We start from the raw sequence: 24,505 nt of genomic DNA on the forward strand, positions 1-24,505 counted from the left end.
ATGCTGTTGCAAAAAAAGCAAACATCATTCTCGGATGTATTAGCAGGAGTGTTGTAAGCAAGACACAAGAAGTAATGAACGCTGGTTAGGCTTGGCTGGAGTATTGTGTCCAGTTCTGGGTGCTACATAGGGTGACCAGACAGCAAGAATGAAAAAATGGGACGGGAGTGGGGAGTAATAGGAGACTGTATAAGAAAAAGACCCAAAAATCGGGACTGTCCCTATAAAATCGGGACATCTGGTCATCCTAGTGCCACATTTCAGGAAAGATGTGGACAAATTGGAGACAATCCAGAGAAGAGCAACAAAAATGATTACAAGTCTAGAAAACATGACTTATGAGGCAAGATTGAAAAAACGGGGTTTATTTAGTCTGGAGAAGAGAAGACTGAGAGGGGACATGATAACAGTTTTCAAGTACATAAAAGGTCGTTACAAGGAGGAGGGAGAAAAATTGTTCTTCTTAACCTCTGAGGATAGGACAAGAAGCAATGGGCTTAAATTGCAGCAAGGGCGGTTTAGGTTGGACATTAGGAAAAACCTTCTAACTGTCAGAGTAGTTAAGCACTGGAATAAATTGCCTAGGGTGGTTGTGGAATCTCCATCATTGGGGATTTTTAAGAGCAGGTTGGGCAAACACCTGTCAGGGATGGTCTAGATAATACTTAGTCCTGCCTTGAGTGCAGAGGACTGGACTAGATGACCTCTTGAGGTCCCTTCCAGTTCTATGATTATATCATTCTATGATTAGACTAGCTATGATGTGTGGGTTGTAATGCTGGCCAATGAAGAAGAGAGAAGAGCTACTTCATGCTGTCAAAATGAGAATGCTCAGGTCGATACTGGGCAAGATGAGAGCTGATAGGCTACATAATGAAATGGTGTGAGTCATGATACAGGTAGCTACCCATCATGGAAAAGCCCAGGGAATATTGACTGAAATGGCTGGGTCGTGTAAAATGATATGTGGGGTAGAGAGTACAAGAGATAGACATTATGAGACAAAGACCATAAGGAAGACCCCCAAAATGGTGGTTTGATACACTGAAGGAGGATATGAAGAAGGCTGGTATCAGCTTGAAAGATGTACTTGATAAGAACACTTGCAGATGAAGAACAAGTGCCATAGACTCCGATTGACAGGATAAGGCAAAGGTGAAGAAGAAATTCTAAAATTCTCTATATTCCTGCTAGAGTTTAATCAGGAATGATTATGGGAAGATTTTGGAATTTGAAAGACATCTTTGGCAAAACAGTGACGCTTCTTAAAGTAAAACTGTTTCCACAAACCAATGAGAGCTGCTGAAAGAAGACCTTATATTCTAAGTACCAATGAAGGCTCAGTCTCTGGGGCTACTTCTACAGAAAACAAATGCTGACAGGAAGTAAATGAGAGTATCAATGTCCTGAACAGTAGAACTACTAGTGATGGGGGAACTGATTCCACAAAAATAGGAACCAATCCAAACCTTTACTCTAAATTAAAAAGCCACAAAGCACATTTAATTCACTTTGTTTAAAATTCTTTTTCAGTTCAGAGTAGTAACTTGGTTCCAGCCAAGAGCAAAAGCAACAAAGTGTCATGAAAAGGCTGTTGTGTCAAATTCAAGTCTATGATGCAACAGTGCCTGTTCTCCGAGATTTGTAGCTCAATTTTGCAGATCTGAATGGTTTTTGAAAAAGTGTGGATATGTATCCAAATGTTGGGGAGCTTATCTCAATTGGACGTCAAGCTTTTTTGATACCCATCAGCAGTGTTTAGCCTTCTGCTAAATTCTGAGATTTTTAAATACTAATAGAAAAATATCACCCTCATAATTGCAAGATCCTTGATTGTTTGAACTGAAAAATGATTTTTAAATCTTGTTTCTTGAGATTATCATCTTAAAAATATATTATAAAACAGTGGAAAAGATCTCATTCTCATCTACAACAGGACCGGCTCATTTTACCAATCATTTGAACGAGAAGCATTAAAATGCAAATTAATAAGTAAAAGTAAATGTTTTAATTTTGTTTCTGTTATTCTTACATGTCTGAAAGACTTTTTCCACAGACTTGGCAAAAAATAAAATAATAATAATAAATTCAGCCACACTGACCCATTGTCCAAACTTTTGGGTGACTAAAATATTTTGTCTATTGAATTCCCTTCTTAAGATGTATCTATCTTAGACTTACATATAGTGCCTCTCAGTGTTTGTTTGGTTTTTTTTTTTTGCTTTGTTTTTTGCTAGCATGTAATGCCATAACAAAGATCTTTGTAAGCGTGAAAGTGCCTTGACCCCATTTCAAATAAATAGGACCAAATTCTTGGTGGGAATTTAGCCCTTAGTATTGAAAAGTACACCAGAGAAAGAAAACCTGTGATGCAGTTATGGTGACTGAGAAAATTTAGTAAAATTTTAGCCTATGCCCAAGAGAATTTGGAAAATGTATAACTGAGCAAGTGAAAAGGCCAAAGCATACCAATCCCAATGAAAGATGGAGAGCTAAATTAAAATAAACTTTCACTGGATATCTAAAATTGCAATTTGCATCCAACAACAAAACATTGTTTGTCATTGGTATATAGTGGAGACAAGTAAAAACTGACTTCAGATACGTGACCTCTCTAAAGTTCTAAAAAACATGCACAAGGCTATTCTGTATCACTTGCTGTATTTTGCCCCCTAATTAAATGTGTTAGGATCTGAGCCTGTGAAGTATTGAGTGGCCTCTATGATAGATATGGGGGTGTCTTGCCATATCCTTGGGAGACCATATTAAATTAAATATCTTTGGGGTCTATTATATTAAATGAATGATTAATGTATCATTGTGGGCTGGGACTGTATGTAACCTCTTTTTGGTGTGTGGGTGTGGTGGTGGTGGTGACTATGACAGATGGGAGACCTGGGAGTTCAAAGGACTATACTGAAAATGTGCCAGACAAGACTAGAATTTTTGGGCATAGTAAGTGGTAAGAGGATTTCCTGGGGGATACCTAGGGAGAGGTTAATGCAAATTTCCTACCTCTGATTATGAAACAATCCAGCCTTTTGAACTTACACCCTGAGAAGAAGGTGATTGTCTACTGATTAACTGTTCCTGGAAACTGGTGATCAGAGGTCCAAGCTGTATAAAAAATGGCTGAACTGCCCAACTTGTGTTCTGGTTCTGAATCTGAGACAGTTGTGAACCTATAGCCATGGGAAAAACCCAGTTGTGGGTTTTGAAGGACTGACACCTACCAGATCCTGAGGTTAGAGTTGGGGTGACCTCTGGTAAGATTTTTAGCACACATCAAGTTCTTTTAGTGTTTTGATGTTTTCTCTGGAATGCTTTCATCTTAAGAATAAATATCCTTGCTTAGAAAGAGCAGTGTGGTGACTTGCAATTATTGGCAATTACACTGTTCATAGCCTTCAGAGAGAAAGCAAAGCACAGATGCTGGCCTTTTTAGGCAGTCTGGCTTGCTATCACAGTGTAGGCTGGGAACTGTGCAGCCTTAAAAAACCCTGGTCAGGAGGGAGAGAGAGATGTGGGTCTCCACCCAAGAGAGGTGATAGCTGGGAGCTGGAAACTTTTAAGCATGTGCCCTTGAGGGACCACAAAGGAGGAATACAGGCACAGTTACCCTGAAACTGACACACCCTCAATTCTCCATTATGTCAAAGGGAATTGATGTAACACACCATGGAATACTCAGCAGCTTGCAAGAGCAGCCCAGAGTTAAATCCTTATTTTGCTGATGTCAATGAGTTTTGTGAAGTAGGATCAAGGCTAATGCACTTGACTATAAACCTGTTGTCAGGTGCTGAATACAAATGGTATAGCATTTTTAGCAGTTGATTACGTTTTCCAATAGTATGTTCTATTTTCTGGTGAGAGAGAACAGTGTATTTCTTTATGTACATCACTAAAACATTTGTCTTATGAAGCACACTATTATTTAGGATTGAGCAACATTGAGAACAGAAAATGACTTACTTAAAAAGTAAAGAGCCAGTCTTCAAAGGTGCAAATGTGTGAAGCATCTTAGTCATAAAACAGCTGATGGCACTTCCTTTCTAATCAGTGCATCCACCAGCCCTAATCATTTGATGTTTCTAGTCTATGAAATTTGTTGCTATGTTTCTGGTAGTAAAATACCCAGATCTGAAAGTAATGTTCCAGGTGTAGTCCTACCAGAGCCATATATATAAGGACAATTATTATCTCCCCACTCCCATCCCACAATGATCCATTAAGCAAGAACTCTGTTTATGCACCTCAAAACACAATGGCTTTTTTTCTGTCACACTGCACTGCACACTCATTACTAATTTGCTGGCCATTACTATCTCTTTCAGAATTACTGCTATCTAGGTTCTCCTTAACATTCAAAACATGTGTTTCAGGTTATTGACCCCAACTTTCATATTTCTAACTCACTATGTTAGTCTCTGTCCATATTTCTAATTTTTCTTGGGCCTCTCTGTATAATATCTGTCTCTCTGATATTTGCATCTCTTCCCAACTTAGCATTGCTATTCCCTCTCCATTCCAGACCTAAAAGAAGATGTTAAGTAGACTTGGCCTTATTCTCATGCATGTTGTACCCCACTAGAGAGTTCCCTTCAGTGAAATATAGTACTGTTTATACTATGTAATAACAATTAATTTATGGTCCTTCACACAGATTTCAAGCAAAATATGGCAGTTTCCATCAGTCAATTTGAATTACAATTTTCAATATGATTTTGTGAGACATTATCACATGCTTTCCTAAAATCCAAATGAATTTCATGTAGTTCTTTCAAGAAAGCAACCAAGTTTGTCAAGATTTAGTCTTTCTAACATGTTTGTTGCTTATTACTTACCCTCTAGCTGTCTAGTGATTTTTCTTTTGACATTTACTACATTATTTTCCTAAAGGGTGAAGTTAGACTACGTAAGTATTTGTGTATGAAAGAGTAAGTGCTGGGACCACTCTTCCTTCCTTTTTTTAAAGGCTGGTACCACGTTTGCTTTTATTCACTCTTCCAATATCATTGTGGTTCTCTAGGGCTTTTAAAAATAATGAAGACAGTTACGTGGTGTACAGAAAGTTTGTTAGCTAATTCCTATACTATCCTTAGAAATGCTGTGACTCAGAGACTCCTTGGCAAAGGGTCCCCTGTTCTTTGCAAACAGCTCTCACCTCAGACTTGAAAAACTCACTACACAAACATGTCTTACAGGATATTTACCCATAAAGAGCAACATGTAAGATAGCTATAGAAAGCTTGTAACTTGTCAAGACTCATAATGGTTGTGAGATGTATGTTTGGGTAACATTTAAGGAATAATATATTTATATTGAAAGTATGCTTTATGGACTTGAAGTAGAAATTAGTCACCAGGTGGTAATGTGTTTTGGTGATGACCCATCCAAGCAAGAGGAAGTTGTCACCTCTCCCTAGTCAGCTGGTGAGGTAAATGCAAGGTTGTATTGTCCACCCTTGCCACATCCCAGAAAAGTGAATGCAAAACCATAAATCAATGACAGACAATTAAAGCCACTTAATGGTAAAAAGGAACTCTGGAACAAAGCAGGGATTCACCCTGCCTGCAACTAGAAACAAAAGACTGTTTTCAGTATAAAAGAGTGCTATGAAAGGCACTCTCAATCCATTCACTGAGGAAAACTCCCGGCAGAGGGGGGTGCTTTCATGAACGTTTGGATTATTTGATTTGGTTTTTGAGAAACCAGACAACTATGTCTTAGACTAAACATTGGGACAAAATCTACTATGTTAGATAAGAAAGGCAACTATTGATCATTATAAACCTAGGTTCACATTTTATATTTTATTTTGTATCATATCCATTGTTTCCACCACTCCCTTGTTTCTAGTTAAATCTTTATTCTTTCTTAAATAAACCTATGTTTGCTTTATCCTAAGTGCTCACAAGTCCTGTGTGGTTTACAGGAGTGTTGGTTTAAGGGGAAACTGGGGTACCCTACACACCTTTGGGTGTAGAGGATCTGGAATTTCTGTGAGTATCCAGCATCAGGGGTTAAATATCACAGGGGAACAATTCAAAGGGACTCAGGGATTGGGGTGCACCGATTGTTAACCTGCAATGGAAGGGCTGGCATAAGCCCAGAGGAGAGTGCTTGAGTGGCTGAAATGCTGGTGGTGCTAGGGAGCTGACACCCAGCTTCCACTAGAGGCAGGGGGTAAGAAGCTGACTCACAGTCCTGGGAACTCTGAGAGCCACACACATCAGCTGGACTGACTGTTTTGTTCATATTCAGGTTTTTGAAGAGTTCCCTTACTGGCTTTTGATCAATACTTATTTTATAGGGTCTTCCTTCCTTCCTAACTTTGCAAACTACTTAGTTTTATTTTTCTCGTTAAAAGCAAACTTAAAATGTGAGAGCTGCATTTCAAGTGTCTAACTGGCTGTAACAGCACTCGGTGTGTGTCCACTGCAGTGTAATGATAGCCGGATTGTACATTGCCAATGTGACTTGTCGAGTAGCCTGCCATTAACTTCACTGTTGTAACGGTGTGTACACCCAAGGTTAAATGTCTTCAGGACAAATTTTCAAAGGGGCCTCAATCAAAGTTGTATTTACATACACCAAACCTTGGGTGTACACAGTCTTGCTCACATATTTTTGAGCAATATGGCTTTAATGTAGCTGTGGTAGTTCACAAAATCCATCTAAGAGGGTTTTGCACACAATAATTCTATCATCATGCGAGTGTTTGCAGAAACAAAATTGTCCACGTGCAAATGAAGGCTACATTTTGCAAATGTGGTTCTTTGTCTCTATAGTTGGCTATTGCAAGACTAAGTCTCACCCCAGACACTGTAGCTCCAGAGATGAGTAGATGTGTATCAGTACTTACAGCTGTCCTCTTCTTCCATGAAAACACTGATCACGTAACAGGCATACACAAAACCAATCAACTGCATGAAAATAAGAGGAAAATAATTTGTTAGTTAGAAAATGTGTTAAAAATACTCAGTAAATACAGCTGCCAAGATTGTATTTCAAAACGTTTTTCTTAAATTTTCTTAATTTAAAGGCAGATTTCAGCACATGGTCATACAAAGACACATTGTACATACCTTTGCTCATGCAGAGCCTTATTCTAACTTCATTTAACTAAAGCAACCCCACTGATTATCTATATGGTTGCACAAGTACCACTGATTGCAAGAATCTGAACCATTATTTTTAACTAGTAACTGCAATTTGAGGAGCGTTCTCTGTCTCTTTTGCACACATGATTCCATTCACATGAACACTAACTACCAAGGCAGACTGGAGTTGAAAGGGCCCTTGCCCATTTGATTCACATTTGAAAAGGACATGTACTTACTGCATGTTAAGTAAATACATAATTAAGTAACTACAGCTTCAGTTAGTATTGCATAAAGTGTCCTATTGCATTTGTGAAACCACTTGACACAAATTTAACTAGGCATTTGAAAGTTTGCAATGCAATTTAATTGCAAAGGCCATATTACAATTCACCAACTTCAGGAAAGACTTTATCAGGGAGGCCTGTAAGTTAGACTCATTGTAAAATAAAAGAAATAGTCTCATTACCCAAAACGGCAAACCATAAATGTATTGCCACTATATTAATAGGGGCTCCCACAAAAATATCGCCCTCAGCCAGTGTTCCAGCGTGACTAGTGCTCTAGAGAGGAAGGATGAGGGACTAGGGCCTCTCGCCATTTGCTTCCCCATGTAGCCAAAATATTTTCTTATATTTATAATAAAGGAATGAGACAATTCCACTGCTCAAATATACCCATTAAACTGTACTGCCCTAGAAATCTATATTCTCTATTCTTGAGAAAATATGCTGAGTATATAGATAACATAGCCAAGTGTTCAACCTGTTTAATATGAAATCCTTGTAGAAATGTTGGGGGTTACCCTCCTCTGGGATTTATTTTTAAAGATACCTGCAATCTGGTCCATTTCTAACATAAAATTGCTCTTCACACTCATTTATGAGGCTCAAGAATAAGCTGTTTCAAACAGAGATAATTTAACAGGATCCAGACAGGGGTAAGCTACATTTGAGGCAAGAAATCATGCCACCCTGCCTTTTACTTCGGTTGTGCCAGCATCTTTACAAGCAATACCAAGGAGCCTGCTCAAAGACAAAGAGGAGTAGAATTTCACTTTTGTTTACGACAGGTTTCAGAGTAGAAGCCCCTACTGTTCCTCACATGTTCTTGTCAACTGCTGGAAATGGCCCACCTTGATTATCACTACAAAAGGTTTTTTTCTCTCCTGCTGGTAATAGCTCACCTTAACTGATCACTCTTGTTACAGTGTGTATGATAACACCCATTGTTTCATGTTCTCTGTGTGTATATATCTATATCTTCCTACTGTATTTTCCACTGCATGCATCCGATGAAGTGGGTTTTAGCCCATGAAAGCTTATGCTCAAATACATTTGTTAGTCTCTAAGGTGCCACAAGTACTCCTGTACTTTTGTTTATGATTGTTCCCAGTCAAATGTGTTCTCTATAAACTATCATCTATATGCGGCACTTGAAGCTAAGTGATAGACATTGTGTGAGGAACTCCCCCTGCTTGTATAGAAGAGAGAACATCAGTCATTTCTACATCACCATCCTTCTCCTCCTTGAAGCCTCCAGAGGGCTCATGCAGGGGACTGGACTTTCGAGGTCCCTTCCAGTCCTATGATTCTATGATTGCAGGGCTCATGATACATAAGAGAGCCATGGGGTCTACTTTTATCTCTTCACCAACCCTGTAGGAAACTCCTTGAGCTGTTACTGAAGCCTGTTGTAATCCTTCACGTGGGTCATTAAATCTGACCCTTAGCATTTCATTTATAGTATTAATACCGTAGGCACTACTTGTGGATGTTTTTTCATTAAAGCAATTTCAGTACAATCTTCAAACAACATTTAATCCAGAAAAAGAGCTTGTTTTTCTGCCATCATCTCTCATATCTAGCTCTCCAGTTGGCCCAATGCTAGAACACACATTGTACGCTACATGACTGGTAAAATCAGGGTAAGATATTTGTGACCTAATTTGCTATATTAATTTTTTTTGTGATATTAAGGATAGGTATTTATGCCTAAAATATGCTATTATCTATAGGAAAGCTCTCAGGTATGATGTTATGTTCAAGCGACAGTAAGCATGGCTGGTTCTCAATTATATAAGAGTTCATGATACAAAACCATTACTGGCACTTTCAAACTGCCGTATAAAAGGGTACAGAGTGTATTATACTGACACCTGCTTAGCAAAAGCACCAATATAAGAAGTCAAGTTTTGTACACTGCCACAGCACTGCTAATAAACTGTCTCCTCAGTTTGCACCATGTAAAAGACACAGGCATGCCCTGAGGTTCTCTCTCCTCTCTCTATTCTCCCCCTCGCCCCCACCTCACACCCCTCCAAGAAAACATACAGTGATACACATTTTGAGCTCAGATCCAAACCTGGTAGTTGTCTTCAACTTCAGAAAACAGAGGGTCAATGCACAAAAGCATTAAGCACTTAGTGTACTAAGTCACTTTGCTGCCGTCATAGACGAGGGTCATCAAAGTTATGTATTTTGTGCTACTGGATCATTACTTTAGCCTTAAAAGCCTCCCCAAAACCCTTTATTTAATTGTTTGTTTGTTTTTTTCCCTTGCACACAGGGCAAGCAGTATTCTATAGCAGTCTCAGAAAAACTTTAGATTGCCATAAGCACCTTAAGAGCAGTATATTGATGATATTGCTAGTCCTGCATGACTAGAAGTGGTCTCAGGGAAGTGCAGTCTGTCCTTCCAGCATACCCATTGATTCCAAGATTTTCCACTCACCATGCCCACAATCACTGCTCCCACCGTGTTCCCACTGCTCCTCCCATATTTCTTAAACTCCATATCTGACCACGTCTAAGTCAAACTCCACATCTCAAACACTGCATTCCAGTGAGTCAGTAATGAACCAAGGTTTCTGTATGGTGTGTAAGGGCACTGTACTGCTGGAGAGTCTAGCAATTTTGTTTTGTCTTTTATAATAAGTTATTCTACAAGAAAAAGAAACACCTACACATTTAAAGTTCTTCGGCAAATTAACTAGCAATGGGAATTCAGAAGGTGCAGATGATGATAATGGGTGTGGAAGGGCACTGTGCTGCTGGAGAGTACACCTATTTTGTTTTGTTATTTATAAGTTATTCTACAAAAAAAAAGAAACAACTCCACATTTAAAATTCTCAGGAAATTAACTAGAGATGATGAATTCAGAAGGTGCAGGTGATGATAATGGGTGTGCAGCAGAGCCCACACTACAATTTCCTCCATGTCTGGAAACCTCTGGTTGTGCTGTACAAATTTCAGCATATGGTGTGCTCATCAACTTCCCTTTGATTGTTGGCTATTCATTATTTGTGTTGTGTGATGTGGTCACCTAAGTCATTTGGTTTTATTTCTGCACCCAAAAATTGTTTGAATAAGAGAATAATGACTAAAGGATGCCCAACAGCATGCATTTCCTGTATACACGTCCAGAGGAATAATCATTTGTGGGAAAAATTGTGAACCATGTATGATTTGAAGACATTTACATAAATAAGCTGTGATGTCCAGTTGTCAAGAACAGTGAATAATATGACACTACAAATAACAGAGCATTTTTTTGTATTATACAATCAGTTCTAATTGTTAGGGGGCTTATTCCTTCACCCACTTACTTCTCTGGTCCTTCTCGCATGAATAGAGAGCAACAATACCCAAAGTCCAAAGGTGCAAACAATTCGATGTTTATTGGAGTAAACTTCCAGCAAGCATGATTCCAGTTCCCTTCCTTAGTGTCCCCCTTCCCAGTTCTGACACCACAGAGCCTTGCCTGTGTCCCTGTTCCCATCCCCCCCTTAGCAAAACATGATTCCAATTCCCCACCCCCATTCCCATTCCGCCCCACCCACACACTTCCTGATTGATTACAGACTATATAGTAAAACTTGAGTTCTGCTTAGCTATACCTTAACCAATCATTTTACTGAAATTTAACTAACCAATCCTAACATATTGTAACATGATTAGTTAACCAGTTATATCCCACCACCTTAATTAGTTTAGACCCAGCAAAATTAATTATACAGCAGACAGAAACAATCACAGAACCAGACAGACACCATGCAAATAAACAATAGCAAAGTGGAAACTATAATGACAAAACAATACAGAAGTGAGGATTTCACAACTACATCTATAAAGACATAAGGGTTTCCCAGCTGTGTCTATTGATAAGTGAGTTCTTGCCAGACAGGATGCTATCAAACTAAGTTTCCTTTTACATCTTCTAGGCACTTCCCTTTCTCTGGAGGTGATAGGCACTATCAGGACAGGATTGTATTCCTAACAGCCCAATAGCACCTTCTTTCAATGTGAGTAGTTTGGAATGTGAGGATGTTACTGGTCGCTTCCCAGTGATAGGGAAAAAACCCAGAAAGCGACCCTATAATCATGTAAAGCTACGCTGCTGTCTTTTTTCTATGCTTATCTGTCCTTTCTACTTTGTTTATGGATAGAAAGAATGTGAACTGTGTGTAACCTGCACTCCCTGCTTTTGGGGAGAGAATTCCTTATACAGATAAGCCTCCATGCTCTTACCTACCCCAGAACTTCAAACAGACTGGGTTAACCGGTTCGAACTGGAAGAGATATCACAATGTATGTTGAACCAAGCTATAAAAGCTCATCCCTGTTCTTTGTTCGGGGCTTTACCATTTTCCTCTGAAAAGGAATTGGTGAGCCCTTCAGCTGTCGTATTTGCTAGCAATAAAGTGCCTCACTTTATCAAAGAGCCAAGACTCTGTGTTTTGTTTGGCTAATACAGAAGTCCAGGGAAGGCTACCCTCCTAACCCTAGACGGCAGGGGAACCCTTTTTCCCTAACACCAGCTTATGGCTGCCTCTGCTGCTTAGCCAGAGATCTTAGCCTAAGAACAGGGCCTCAGACTGTCACAGTAAGAGAAGGTCCTTACACCGGCAGACAGTGATTTTGATTCTTTCTTTTATACCTCTATAACTAGCCAAGTGATAAGAATACACCTAAATTCTTAGAGTATAGGCCTTTACAGACAGGCCTGAATATCTATAGCCTAACATGAATGAAAACTCTTCTACTCGTTATCCATGCCACTGTCATCTGCTGATCGGAGTACTGCAGTGCTTTGTATGTGGGGGTGAGCCTTGAAGACCACAGGCCCTGACTCACTAGTGTTCATTGGCAAAGTCAGAAGAACTGTCATTGGCTATAAGCATCAGAACAGTAACATCATGCCACTTGGAAATTTCAGTTGCTGCAGGAGGTCGTTTGTTACTTGCTTAGAAGAACTTCTCATAGGAAACATGTTACTCTGCTGCCAATATTTTTCAGGTGCATTTCAGGGTATAGGCTTTGACCTAAACATTTTTGGGACCAAGTTATAAGAGAGAATAATGCGTTATGTATCCATCCATTGTCATGAAATGATCCCTATCCTTCCAACAAAGCTCTGAGATTCCACAAAGTTCTATCTTACACCTCTCCAATTCTTTGGTCACAATGGCAAGCTTCCCTTCATACATGCTCCTCATATTTTATGTTCCTACTCTAATGATTCATTTATGACGGCTCAGGTCATTCTTGTTCTTGGTGCTATCATCAGGCACTATACTTCCCCCAGGAGAGACAGTGGGATTACATTTATCTTATCCAAGGAGACATCAGAATGTGCGTCTGGATATAATCCAATCAGTGACAGAATCATTAAAATTGACCTTTGTGAGAAGCCAGTTGATATGTCAATCATACAGGTATATGCCCCTAAAACAGCAGTTTACAATGAAATGATTAATGACTTCTATGAATGACTTGAAGAAACTCTCACTGAAACACCAAATAAAGATATCATCCTTGAATGCAAAAGTTGGAGCTGCAAGCTCTCATAAAGAACTAATGGGAAATAATGGTCTGGGCTAACAAAATGCGAGAGGAAGGTGGTTAGTTGAATTCTTCTTCCATAATCACCAAGTCATTGTAGGTATAGGTGTTGCTGGGCATGAGTAAATTGAAGATAGCGTGATTTGAGTGCCAGGCTAAACTGTAAACCAGTTCATGACAGGCGGTGTGCTGCAGATGGCATTTTCAGGCTAGTTGAGGTAAGTGGGAATACCCTGAACTGTTAAGCTTGAAACTTACATAAGGTGAGGACATAAGCGATTGATCCTTATATGTGCTGCAAAATGATTGGTTCTTACATAATCATCCAATGTTCAAACCAATAAGATTCAAGAAACATAGATGTTAGTAGCTAGGGAAAATGTATACAAACTGTGTAGTGTGCAATATGATTTGGAATGGTGGCATCATCCATACCAAAACCTTCTGCATCTGGGCCTGGCCAGTGAGGGCATAGGGCTGTTACATGCCTAATGTAATGCTGGCACTTAAAATGAAAAAGGTTGTAGAGCAGCTTTTAAACTAAGGGCTGGGGGAAAGCTGACAGTTGTGGAGGAGCACGTGGTTCGGACAGAGACATTTCTTAGGGGAGGATCTTTTAATGGAGATTCTCTATGCCCTAGTAAGGAGGAGAGGATGGAAGATGATAAAATATGGGTAGTATCTGATGAGAAACAGTCAAATGAAAAAGAGTCCCATTCAATTACATCATGTAGTGGCAGACAGCTAAAAAGTGACAAGTTTTTAAAGTGCTTATATATAAATGCTAGAAGTCTACATGATAAGCTGTGTGAACTAGAGTCCCCCGTATTAATTGAGGATATTGATATAATAGGCATCACAGAAACTTGGTGGAATGAGGATAATCAATGGGACACAGTAATACCAGGGTACAAAATATATCGGAAGGACAAAACAGGTCGCGCTTGTGGGGGAGTGACTCTACATGTGAAAGAAAATGTAGAATCAAATGAAGTAAAAATCTTAAATGAACCAAACTGTACCATACAATCTCTGTGGATAGTAATTCCATGCTCTAATAATAAGAATACAGCAGGGGATATATTACCAACCACCTGACCGGGATGAAATGCTCAGAGAGATTAGAGAGGCTATTAAAATTAAAAAAATCAATAATAGTGGGGGATTTCAAATATCTCCATACTGACTGGGTACATGTCACCTTAGGACGGGATGGAGAGATAAAGTTTCTTGACACCTTAAATGACTGCTTCTTGGAGCAGCTAGTTCTGGAACACACAAGAGGAGAGGCAATTCTTGATTTAGTCCTCAGTGAGCACAAGATCTGGTCCAAAGGGTGAATATAGCTGGACCGCTTAGTAATAGTGATCATAATACAATTAAGTTTAACATCGCTGTGGCAGGGAAAACACCACATCAGCCCCAAAATGTCGCATTTAATTTCAGAAAGGAGGACGACACAAAAATGAGGAAGTTAGTGAAACAGAAATTAAAAGGTACAGTGCCAAAAGTGAAATCCCTGCAAGCTGCATGGAAACTTTTTAAAGACACCATAATAGAGTCTCAACTTAAATGTATACGCCAAATTAAAAAACATAGTAAGAGAACCAAAAAAGTGCCACCGTGGCTAAACAACAACATAAAATAAGCAATGAAACACAAAAAGGCATCCTTTAAAAAGTGAAAGTTAAATCCTAGTGAGGAAAATAGAAAGGTGCATAAACTCCAGCAAATGAAGTATAAAAATATAATGCAGAAGGCCAAAAAAGAATTTGAAGAACAAGTAGCCAAAGACTCAAAAAGTAAAAGCAACATTTTTTAAAAGTACATCCGAAGCAGGTAGCCTGTTAAACAACCAGTGGGGCCAATGGATGATTGAGATGCTAAAGGAGTACTCAAGCACGAGAGGGCCATTATGGAAAAATTAAATGAATTTTTTGCATCATTCTTCATGGCTGAGGATATGAGGGAGATTTCCAAACTTGAGCCATTCTTTTTAGGTGACAAATCTGAGGAACTGTCCCAGACTGGGGTGTCATTAGAGGAGGTTTTGGAACAAATTGATAAACTAAACAGTAATAAGTCACGAGGACGAGATGGTGTTCACCCAAGAGTTTTGAAGGAACTCAAATGTGAAATTTCAGAACTACTAACTGTGGTATGTAACCTATCATTTAAATTAGCTTCTGTACCAAATGACTGCAGGACAGCTAATGTGATGCCAATTTTTAAAAAGGGCTCCAGAGGTGATCTCGACAATTACAGGCTGGTAAGAAACTATAGTAAAGAATAAAATTGTCAGACACATAGATGAACATAATTTGTTGGGGAAAAGTCAACATGTTTTTTGTAAAGGGAAATCATGCAGCACCAATCTACTAGAATTCTTCAAGGGGGTCAACAAACATGCAGACAAGGGGGATCCAGTGGATACAGTGTAATTTTCAGAAAGCCTTTGACAAGACCCCTCACCAAAGGCTCTTAAGCGAAGTAAGCAGTCATGTCCTTTCATGGATTGGTAACTGGTTCAAAGACAGGAAACAAAGTGTAGGAATAAATGGTCAGTTTTCAGAATGGACAGAGGTAAATAGTGGTGTCCCCAGGGGTCTGTACTGGGCCCAGTCTTATTCAATATATTCATAAATGATCTGGAAAAAGGGGTGAAGAGTGAGGTGGCAAAATTTGCAGATGATACAGAACTACTCAAGATAGTTAAGTCCCAAGCAGACTGCGAAGAGCTACAAATGTTGGATCATATTAAAGAAGTTCTGTATTAAAATCACAAATGAGTTTGATTCCCCAGAGTTTAAATTCCAGGGTATTACTAATTAAGAGGTCTCTTGGTTTTTGGTACTGTTTCTCTCCCTCTATGTGTGAAACTTGCAAGCTGCTAATTGTGTTAGTACATTCTAAGACAGAGTCTGTTCTCAAAGCAATTCACAAGAGAGAGACTCAAAGCAATACTCTAAGGACAGACTGGAATCCACCCAACAGCCTCAAGAATGGGAGAACCAAAGAACAAGATAACATCTTGGAGCCGTCAGGAATGTGCTATCTGCTGATTGATTCAGCAACGGCATGATGAAGCAATTCCCATAGACTGGCATAGGAAGAAATTCCTATAAAAATAGACTCTAAAAAGTGAGAACTTTGGGGTCTGATTCTGCAAACCAACTTCCAGGAGCATCAGACGAGCATCTGACAAGGCCCTGCTCCCTCCTCATGTCCAGGCCACCGGGCCAGTGGCTTGGCATGAGCAACTCTAAGGCTGGTAACTATGACAATAACCTTGCAGAACCTGTGTGTGTGTGTGTGTGTGTGTGTGTGTATGAATGAATGTGTGAATAAATATGAGATTGAATGGAATGTTATAACTATAACTAACTGCTTACTATGATTCTTTCTGTATTCACAATAAATGTGGTATTTTGCCTTTTTCCCTTTAATAAGATCCTGCTGGTTTTTATTTTATTGGTATAACACAAAAGGATCTCTCAGAACGGAGTCACTGGCAACAGAATGGCAGATGAAATTCAATGTTGATAAATGCAAAGTAATGCACACTGGAAAACATAATCCCCACTATACATATAAAATGATGGGGTCTAAATTAGCTGTTACCACTCAAGAAAGAGATCTTGGAGTCATTGTGGATAGTTCTCTGAAAACATCCACTCAGTGTGCAGTGGCAGTCAAAAAGGCCAACAGAATGTTGGGAATCATCAAGAAAGGAATAGATAATAAGACAGAAAATATCATATTGCCTCTATATAAATCCATGGTACGCCCACATCTTGAATACTGCATACAGATGTGGCTGCCACATCTCAAAAAAGATATATTGGAATTGGAAAGGGTTCAGAAAAGGGCAACAAAAATGATTAGGGGTATGGAACAGCTGCCATATGAGGGGAGATTAATAAGACTGGGACTTTTTAGCTTGGAAAAGAGATGACTAAGGGTGGATATGACAGAGCTCTATAAAATCATGACTGGTGCGGGGAAAGTAAATAAGGAAGTGTTATTTACTCCTTCTCATAACACAGGAACTAGGGGTCACCAAATGAAATTAATAGGCAACAGGTTTAAAACAAACAAAAGGAAGTATTTTTTCATAGAACACACAATTAACCTGTGGAACTCCTTGCCAGAGGATATTGTGAAGGCCAAGACTATAAAAGGGTTCAAAAAAGAACCAGATAAATTCATGGAGGATAGGTCCATCAATGGCTATTAACCAGGATGGGCAGGGATAGTGTCCCTAGCCTCTCTTTGCCAGAAGGTGGGAATGGGCGACTGGAGATGGATCACTTGATGATTACCTGTTCTGTTCATTCCCTCTGGGGCCCATTGCATTGGCCACTGTTGGAAGACAGGATACTGGGATAGATGGACCTTTGGTCTGACCCAGTATGGCCGTTCTTATGACTAGAGATTTTGGGTCTGGGCATTTTGGCTACATTAAGGTAATTTCAAGGTTGTTAGTTGTCTTGGTCAAAATAGAAGCAACAGTTTAATTTTCCAGCTAAACTAGAGTAGACTTCATAGCAAATTTTAGAGCCTTTGGTCTGACCCAGTATGGCCGTTTTTATGTTCTTAATAAAGTAATCTCACCGACATTTTGGAGTCGAACTGAATTTTTAGATCCCAGAGAACTGGATGACGTGTTCTGGATAAATCAAGTGGAAAAGGTCTTGGCTGGAATCCCAAGTCATTACAAACACCATCTTCACCCAACATCCTAGACATTTATAAATGTGGAGGTCACCTGACAATATGACAAAGAACCAAACTGACTATGTAATGCAATGCTGGAGATCAAGTTCCCAATGGTAAAGACTTTCCCGAGTGCAGACTCAGCTCAGCTGTAGGCCTAAAACATAAAACTAAAAATTAAGAACAAATGTGCTTATTTAGAAGGAGCTGTGTGGTAACTTATAACTGGGGGGGGGGGACCACTGGTCATAACCCTTGGAGAGGAAGCAAAGTGCAGACAGTGGCCTTTTTAGACCACCTGACTTGCTGAAGATGTCACAGTGAAAGACAGTATAATTTTAAAATCCCCAGTCAGCAGGGAGAAATGAAGGTCTTCACTCGGGAGAGGTAACGGATGGGAGCCAGAAGCCTAAAATATGTGCCCTTGGTTGACACAGAGGGGTAATACAGGTGTAGTTGCCCTGAACTGTGACAACCTATGTTTTTATATAAATCTATGATCTAGCTTTTAAACCTCCCTCATCCTGATAGAAATCCCAATTTCATGTTATGTGTTGTTTAGGGACTATGTCTGAAATAACTTCTTCACAGTGCACTAAATGTCTGATTCTTTATCATGAGTGGGAGTAGGCAATCTCTTTATTTATATCTTACCAAAGTACGTAGTACAAGCATTCTTTGGGGGGACAGGGAAGATCTGGTGGCATACATCATAACCTCCTACCCTTTAATGAACATCTTCCTACTGATTTAATGAAAGAATACACATTGTTTAAAAAGAAAGCCACATACAACTAAACAACTTCTTAACATTCTACTATAAGGTTCAGTTGGTCACCAGTGGACACTAAAGTTATGATATGCCAGTAATTACAATCAGGTAACTGAAATTTACAGTATAATTAACAGGAAGTGATAAGGTGGAAACACACCATTATGCAGCCATGAGACCCAGATCCTTAAACAGTTTATACCAGACACAATCTGAATATTATTACAAATGAATTAATGAAAACATATCTTTTCTCTTTATTGATGGGCACACTAATAAAATATTTATTCCAACAAATTACTTTTGCTATCTTGATTAACCGAACTGCTGTTTCATTAATAATGTTATGGTCATGCAAACCATCTAGCTGTCATGTTAATCACTAATTTGCATTGGGCTGATTGGTTTGCACTACTTGGTTTCTCAATAGCTTAACTGAAATAGTCCCTTTTGGCTATTTGCCTGGCACCAAATGATAGAGTGTTCCCTGATAACAAAAGAAAAGCCAATGCAAATTACCTAAAGGATAATTATTCTTATCTTGAATTTCAATAAAGTTTTATGGTGATTGTTGAAGTAGTGAGATTGGAGGGGCCACATTTTTAAAGGTATTTCTATCCCTGTTGCTGATGGCTCAGGATCAGACTTGTAGAGCCTAATTCATCATCCTATGTAGTTAATGCAATTCTTTCCATTGACACCAATGGGCACTGGACCAGGTCTTTAGACTTAACTCTCTGGAGCAGGAACCATGTCTGTCTAAGTGTTTCAATACCACCTAGCACAATAGGGCCATGATCTTGATTGGATTCTAAAGTAAGATAAATACTTATAGTTCTACAAAGTATTGTTGGTTTACAGCACGCGCTTATATGAACAGTTAGTTCTAGGTCCTTTCTTAATCACTTAATCAAAATATTGCTTTGTTTCACATTGGCTAAAAATTGATGATTATTTTAAAAATTAAAACATTGGATTTTTTAATTTAAATTGGATTTTTAAAATTTAAATTAAATTATATATATTTTTCTTCTAAAAATCTATTTAAAATTTGACTGTCAGAATGTCAAATTTATCTTAAGGCCTGAACCTACTATAATCTATTACAATAATTTAAATTAAATAAAAAATAATAAAATTCAAGCAATACATGTTTACTGTCAAAGTTTTAATGAGAGTCAAACCACTGAACTGATGGAAGTCACTGTTTAAGTACCTGGAACCAGAGTTTGACAAAGTACGATACCAGATTTTGCAAGCAGGCAGAGAGAGAATATTTTCTTCATTTCAATTTATTCAAGTAGTTCAGAGGTCAATGACTAGTTCATTCAAAGTTGAGAAACCAATTGGGATCTGAAAAAGCAGGAAAGCTTGTTTTCCTCTTTTAATCTATGAATAACAACTAGAAGTGAGGATGAGATCTACTGGTTCTAAAATCTTGAAGTATATGGTAGCCAGAAACAATCAGTTCAATTCAATCAATATAGATAATATTTCACTGGTTTAATAATCAGTTAGTTTTAAATGCAAAACAAGTTTTAATAAACATACCTTTTGTTTCTCATACACCCAGCACATTTAAGGTAGTTATATTTACCTAATACAAGCCAATTTAAATGCTGAGTTTATGTATTTTAATTGAATTCCAATTACCATTCAAATGCAACTTGACAACTCATGAGTAAAAAAATGAACCATCTACTAAATAAGAAATGCATCATTCATTTTCTAACATAATAAAACTGTAAAAATTAAGAATCTAAAAAATATATGTTATGCTATCTAATTGCTTAAATAAATATGTATAGATATACTATATCCTCCTGATTAGCCAAAAAAAGTACAATATTTAATGTAATGGCTATATTTAGTTGCAAATCAACATGTTTTAATGGCTGCCAACCAATGAGAACCAGCCTTTATTTAGGAAAATAACTAAAGTACAAATACAAAACAAAATTATAACTGATTGTTTAAATCCATGTTTTCTGCTTTCTGATTTAAATCTTGATTAATATGTCCACATCTGACCTTTATTGTGGAGGAGTTGGGGGGGCAGGATTTGTCTGGCTGGCCAAATGAAAGAAACAGTCCTTTATTGCTGGGGGTGGGAAGAAGAGAAAAAAACTGCTGAAAAGGAGAAGAGGGTCCAGCCTGGCAACACTGACTCATCCCCTGGGAACCAGCTGGGATGAAGGATTTAAAAGGGGACAGACCTGTCCGTGAAGCTCCCTTTCACATGGAGAAGCAGCAAAGCTAATTGTGGGTTCCTCCCTGTGGCGGATGTCCAGTGCAGGTACTCCATAGGGTAGTGACCAGAAAAATGGATTAGAAATGGATTTACAAAGGTATTCGTTAAAGGAACAGAATGGGGGTGGTGATTGGGAATTCCTATGATTGGTACAGCAGGGAGCCAGCCCCCCTTTCTTATAGCCTACCTTAACCCTCCCACGAGGGGGTGTGTGTGGATGGTAATGTCCCAGCAATGGATTGGCAGGGGGGACCTGGATGTAAAAAGATGGGGAGCTGGCGGAAGCCCCCGAGTTAATTATGGAATAAACATGGGGTTAGCTACACTGTACACTTTTATCTACCAAGTAGTCCCAGACATCTAATAATAAAGTTGAGGCATGATTAAATTCATATCAAATGACTCCTGTCTTTCTTTCAGTATAGCCGGACAACCAGTGATTTAAATCATTTCAATTTAAATCAATCCCAACTTGCTTTGTCACCAGCAATTTGGAAACTTCTAGTCCATACATGTAGCATGTGATTATTTATCTACATATTTTGCATACTGCAATTCCATTGGATCAAAAGAAATATGTCACTATATACCGGATATTTAAGATAGCAGGTAAATTACTGGATTAATCTCAAGAATTAATATGTTTATCCCAGTTTAGCCACTACATGCAGGTTTCCAAAAATCTAATACCAAGTAACTGGGTTTAGCCAAATTTAATTAAGCCCCCAGCAGAGTCATAATAATCGAGTCAGACTTTCAAGATCCCTCAAATAAGAACTGTATGAAAATGAAAGTGCCAAATTTGTGCTTTATTCTCCTTTGGGCAAACTTTTTTTGCACATTTCTAATAATCCCATCTTTTAATCTCATTGGAGACGGGTTTTCTTTACTGCTCCGTATGAAATGAATGGACCTCAGTTGGCATCATCCATCTACCTCTTATGGTACCTCTGATCCTTTGGAGTGTGTACTTGGCAAACAGAATCTTCACTTACTGGGAGCTGTTTCTCTTTTTCCCTGTTTAATGCTAAACTCCATTCCCTACAATGATCTCTCTTCCCATATCTCAGTTTTACTCCCATGTCTGCTGATCGTGCTACTCTCTATAATCTGCCCCGTTTTTCCTTCCAGGTGAATAAATATTCACTCTATCCTCTTAAACTTAAAGAGAGTTTTCTGGAGTTTACAGGGCAAGGTTCAGTCCTTTGGAGAATGGCTTGCTTCAGCTCTAAAAACCATTAGTCAAGAATCACCTGACTTGGATTGTCTGTCTGTACTTGACAGGTTTCAGAGTAACAGCCGTGTTAGTCTGTATTCGCAAAAAGAAAAGGAGTACTTGTGGCACCTTAGAGACTAACCAATTTATTTGAGCATGAGCTTTCGTGAGCTACAGCTTACCGATGAAGTGAGCTATAGCTCACGAAAGCTCATGCTCATATAAATTGGTTAGTCGCTAAGGTGCCACAAGTACTCCTTTTCTTTTTGTCTGTACTTGATGAGTTTAATGAAGAAGCATAAGTCTTTCAAGGACACCAGCAGCCATTGTAGGCCCAAATTTGACCTTCATTACACTATTAAAAATAATCTAGTTATGTCTAATTGTTCAAATTCAAACTCTGTTGCTCAGCAATAGTCTTGTGACACTGCACCCCATATTCTTCATAGTGATATTATTATTATGTGATTATGAAATAGTTATGATGCATTTTATGCAAGATAGGTCATGTGAAATATTATTGAAAAGGTTATGATTTGCTGAATATGATTATCCTATTTATGTGCATGTATCATTTTTGTATCTGAAGTTAGGAATATTGACTATGTATCTGTATTTCAAATGTGTTTACACCAGGGAATGCCGACCAGACAAGATGCTCTCAGACTAGGTAGTGGTTGGGGAAGGGCCATTAGAGAGAACAAGAGGCCTTAGAAGAAGTTTATTTCCCACCCAGTGAGCCTTCCTGAGGACGCTACAGACAGCATCCAAGTTATGGCTGCTGTGACACCACAGGGACATGTGACCAGGTCACCTGGTGCTGGACTCTATCTTGGGATGTTAGTATTTTTCCACTGACTGGTGTGAGAACCAAGCTTTGAAACAAAGGGTTCCCGCCATGTGCAAAAGCTATAGAGGTAGGAGAGTGACTTCACTGACTTTCTCACACCCAAGGAGACTCCTGGAAACACCTGAGGAACAAAGACTGAATTGGGGGAAATGCTGGACCCAGGCTAAAGGAATTTTTAAATTGTAAATGGAACACCTGGGGATTCCAAGCTGTAAGCAAGTGCAGCCTGCTTATATCATCATTTCGGGTGAGAAATTGCTGTTCATATCCGATCTATGTAGTATATTAAGCTTAGATTGCATTTGTGTATTTGCTAGATAATCTACTTTGATCTGTTGCTATCCCTTATAATCACTTAAAATTTATCTTTTGTAGTTAATAAACTTGTTTTTGCATTATCTAAAACCCAGTGTGTGGGACTCATAACTCGGAGCAGAAAGCTGTTGTATATTTCTCTCCATGTTGAGGGATGGGGAAAATTTCATGAACTTACGCTGTACAGTTTTTTGTGCAGCGGAAAATGGTATAATTTTGGGTTTATACTCCAGAGGGGGTGCGTGCCTTAGGAAATGGGAGGTGACCTAGCTGGAGCCTTCCCATGCAGGGGCTGGTCATAGGGGCTGCATGTATCTGCAGCTGGGTGTGTCCCTACCTGTATGTGTGCTGGTGAAAGTGCAGACTGGAGCCTGGAGAGAGCTTGTCAGCTTGTCACAAGAGTACAGTGTAAAAGGGAGCCCAGGCTGGTGGGTGGGGGGCTCAACAGTACCCCAGTTCAAGGTGGCACCCTATCACATGTCTCCATTTTGGTATGATAATAAACATAACATGAAAGTATTCTTGCTAGTAAGTTAAAAAAGTATGGGCTGGAAGAATGGACTATAAGGTGGACAGAAAGCTGGCTAGTGTGTTGGGCTCAATGGGTAGTGATCAATGGCTCCACGTCTACTTGGCAGCCGGTATCAAGTGGAGTGCCCCAAGGGTCGGTCCTCAGGCCGGTTTTGTTCAATATCTTCATTAATGATCTGGAGGATGGTGTGGATTGCACCCTTAGCAAGTTTGCAGATGACACTAAAATGGGAGGAGAGGTAGATACGCTGGAGGGTAGGGATAGGATACAGAGGGCTCTAGACAAATTAGAGGATTGGGCCAAAAGAAATCTGATGAGGTTCAACAAGGACAAGTGCAGAGTCCTGCACTTAGGACGGAAGAATCCCATGCACCGCTACAGAATGGCTAGGCAGCAGTTCTGCAGAGAAGGACCTAGGGGTGACAGTGGACGAGAAGCTGGATATGAGTCAACAGTGTGCCCTTGTTGCCAAGAAGGCTAACAGCATTTTGGGGTGTATAAGTAGGGGCATTGCCAGCAGGTCGAGGGACGTGATCGTTCCCCTCTATTCGACATTGGTGAGGCCTCATCTGGAGTACTGTGTCTAGTTTTGGGCCCCACACTACAAGAAGGATGTGGAAAAATTGGAAAGAGTCCAGAGGAGGGCAACAAAAATGATTAGGGGTCTGGAACACATGACTTATGAGGAGAGGCTGAGGGAACTGGGATTTTTTGGTCTGCGGAAGAGAAGAATGAGGGGGGATTTGATAGCTGTTTTCAACTACCTGAAAGGGGGTTCCAAAGAGGATGGATCTAGACTGTTCTCAGTAGTAGCAGATGACAGAACGAGGAGTAATGGTCTCAAGTTGCAGTGGGGGAGGTTTAGGTTGGATATTAGGAAAAACTTTTTCACTAGGAGGGTGGTG

The 24,505-nt window shown here is 39.3% G+C and overlaps 1 protein-coding gene across 6 annotated transcripts in view; it reads right to left on the reverse strand.

The window, feature by feature from the left end:
- NKAIN3 (sodium/potassium transporting ATPase interacting 3) overlaps positions 1 to 24,505 on the reverse strand; it is a gene marked incomplete at its 3' end in the record, with an annotated part of 514,515 nt that overhangs the window by 39,786 nt on the left and 450,224 nt on the right. For 4 of the 6 annotated variants that reach the window (XM_084619356.1, XM_084619355.1, XM_084619354.1 and 1 more), the window contains exon 5: positions 6,867 to 6,927. In XM_084619356.1, the coding sequence (XP_084475482.1) occupies positions 6,867 to 6,927 (61 nt within the window). Of the gene's footprint in view, positions 1 to 6,818; positions 6,928 to 24,505 lie in introns of all 6 variants that reach the window. The other 2 variants (XR_014710250.1, XM_084619357.1) reach the window with 1 other exon arrangement.

This window comes from Lepidochelys olivacea (genome assembly GCF_965140295.1).
Source record: "Lepidochelys olivacea isolate rLepOli2 genome assembly, chromosome: 2".
Taxonomy (NCBI): Eukaryota; Metazoa; Chordata; order Testudines; family Cheloniidae; genus Lepidochelys; species Lepidochelys olivacea.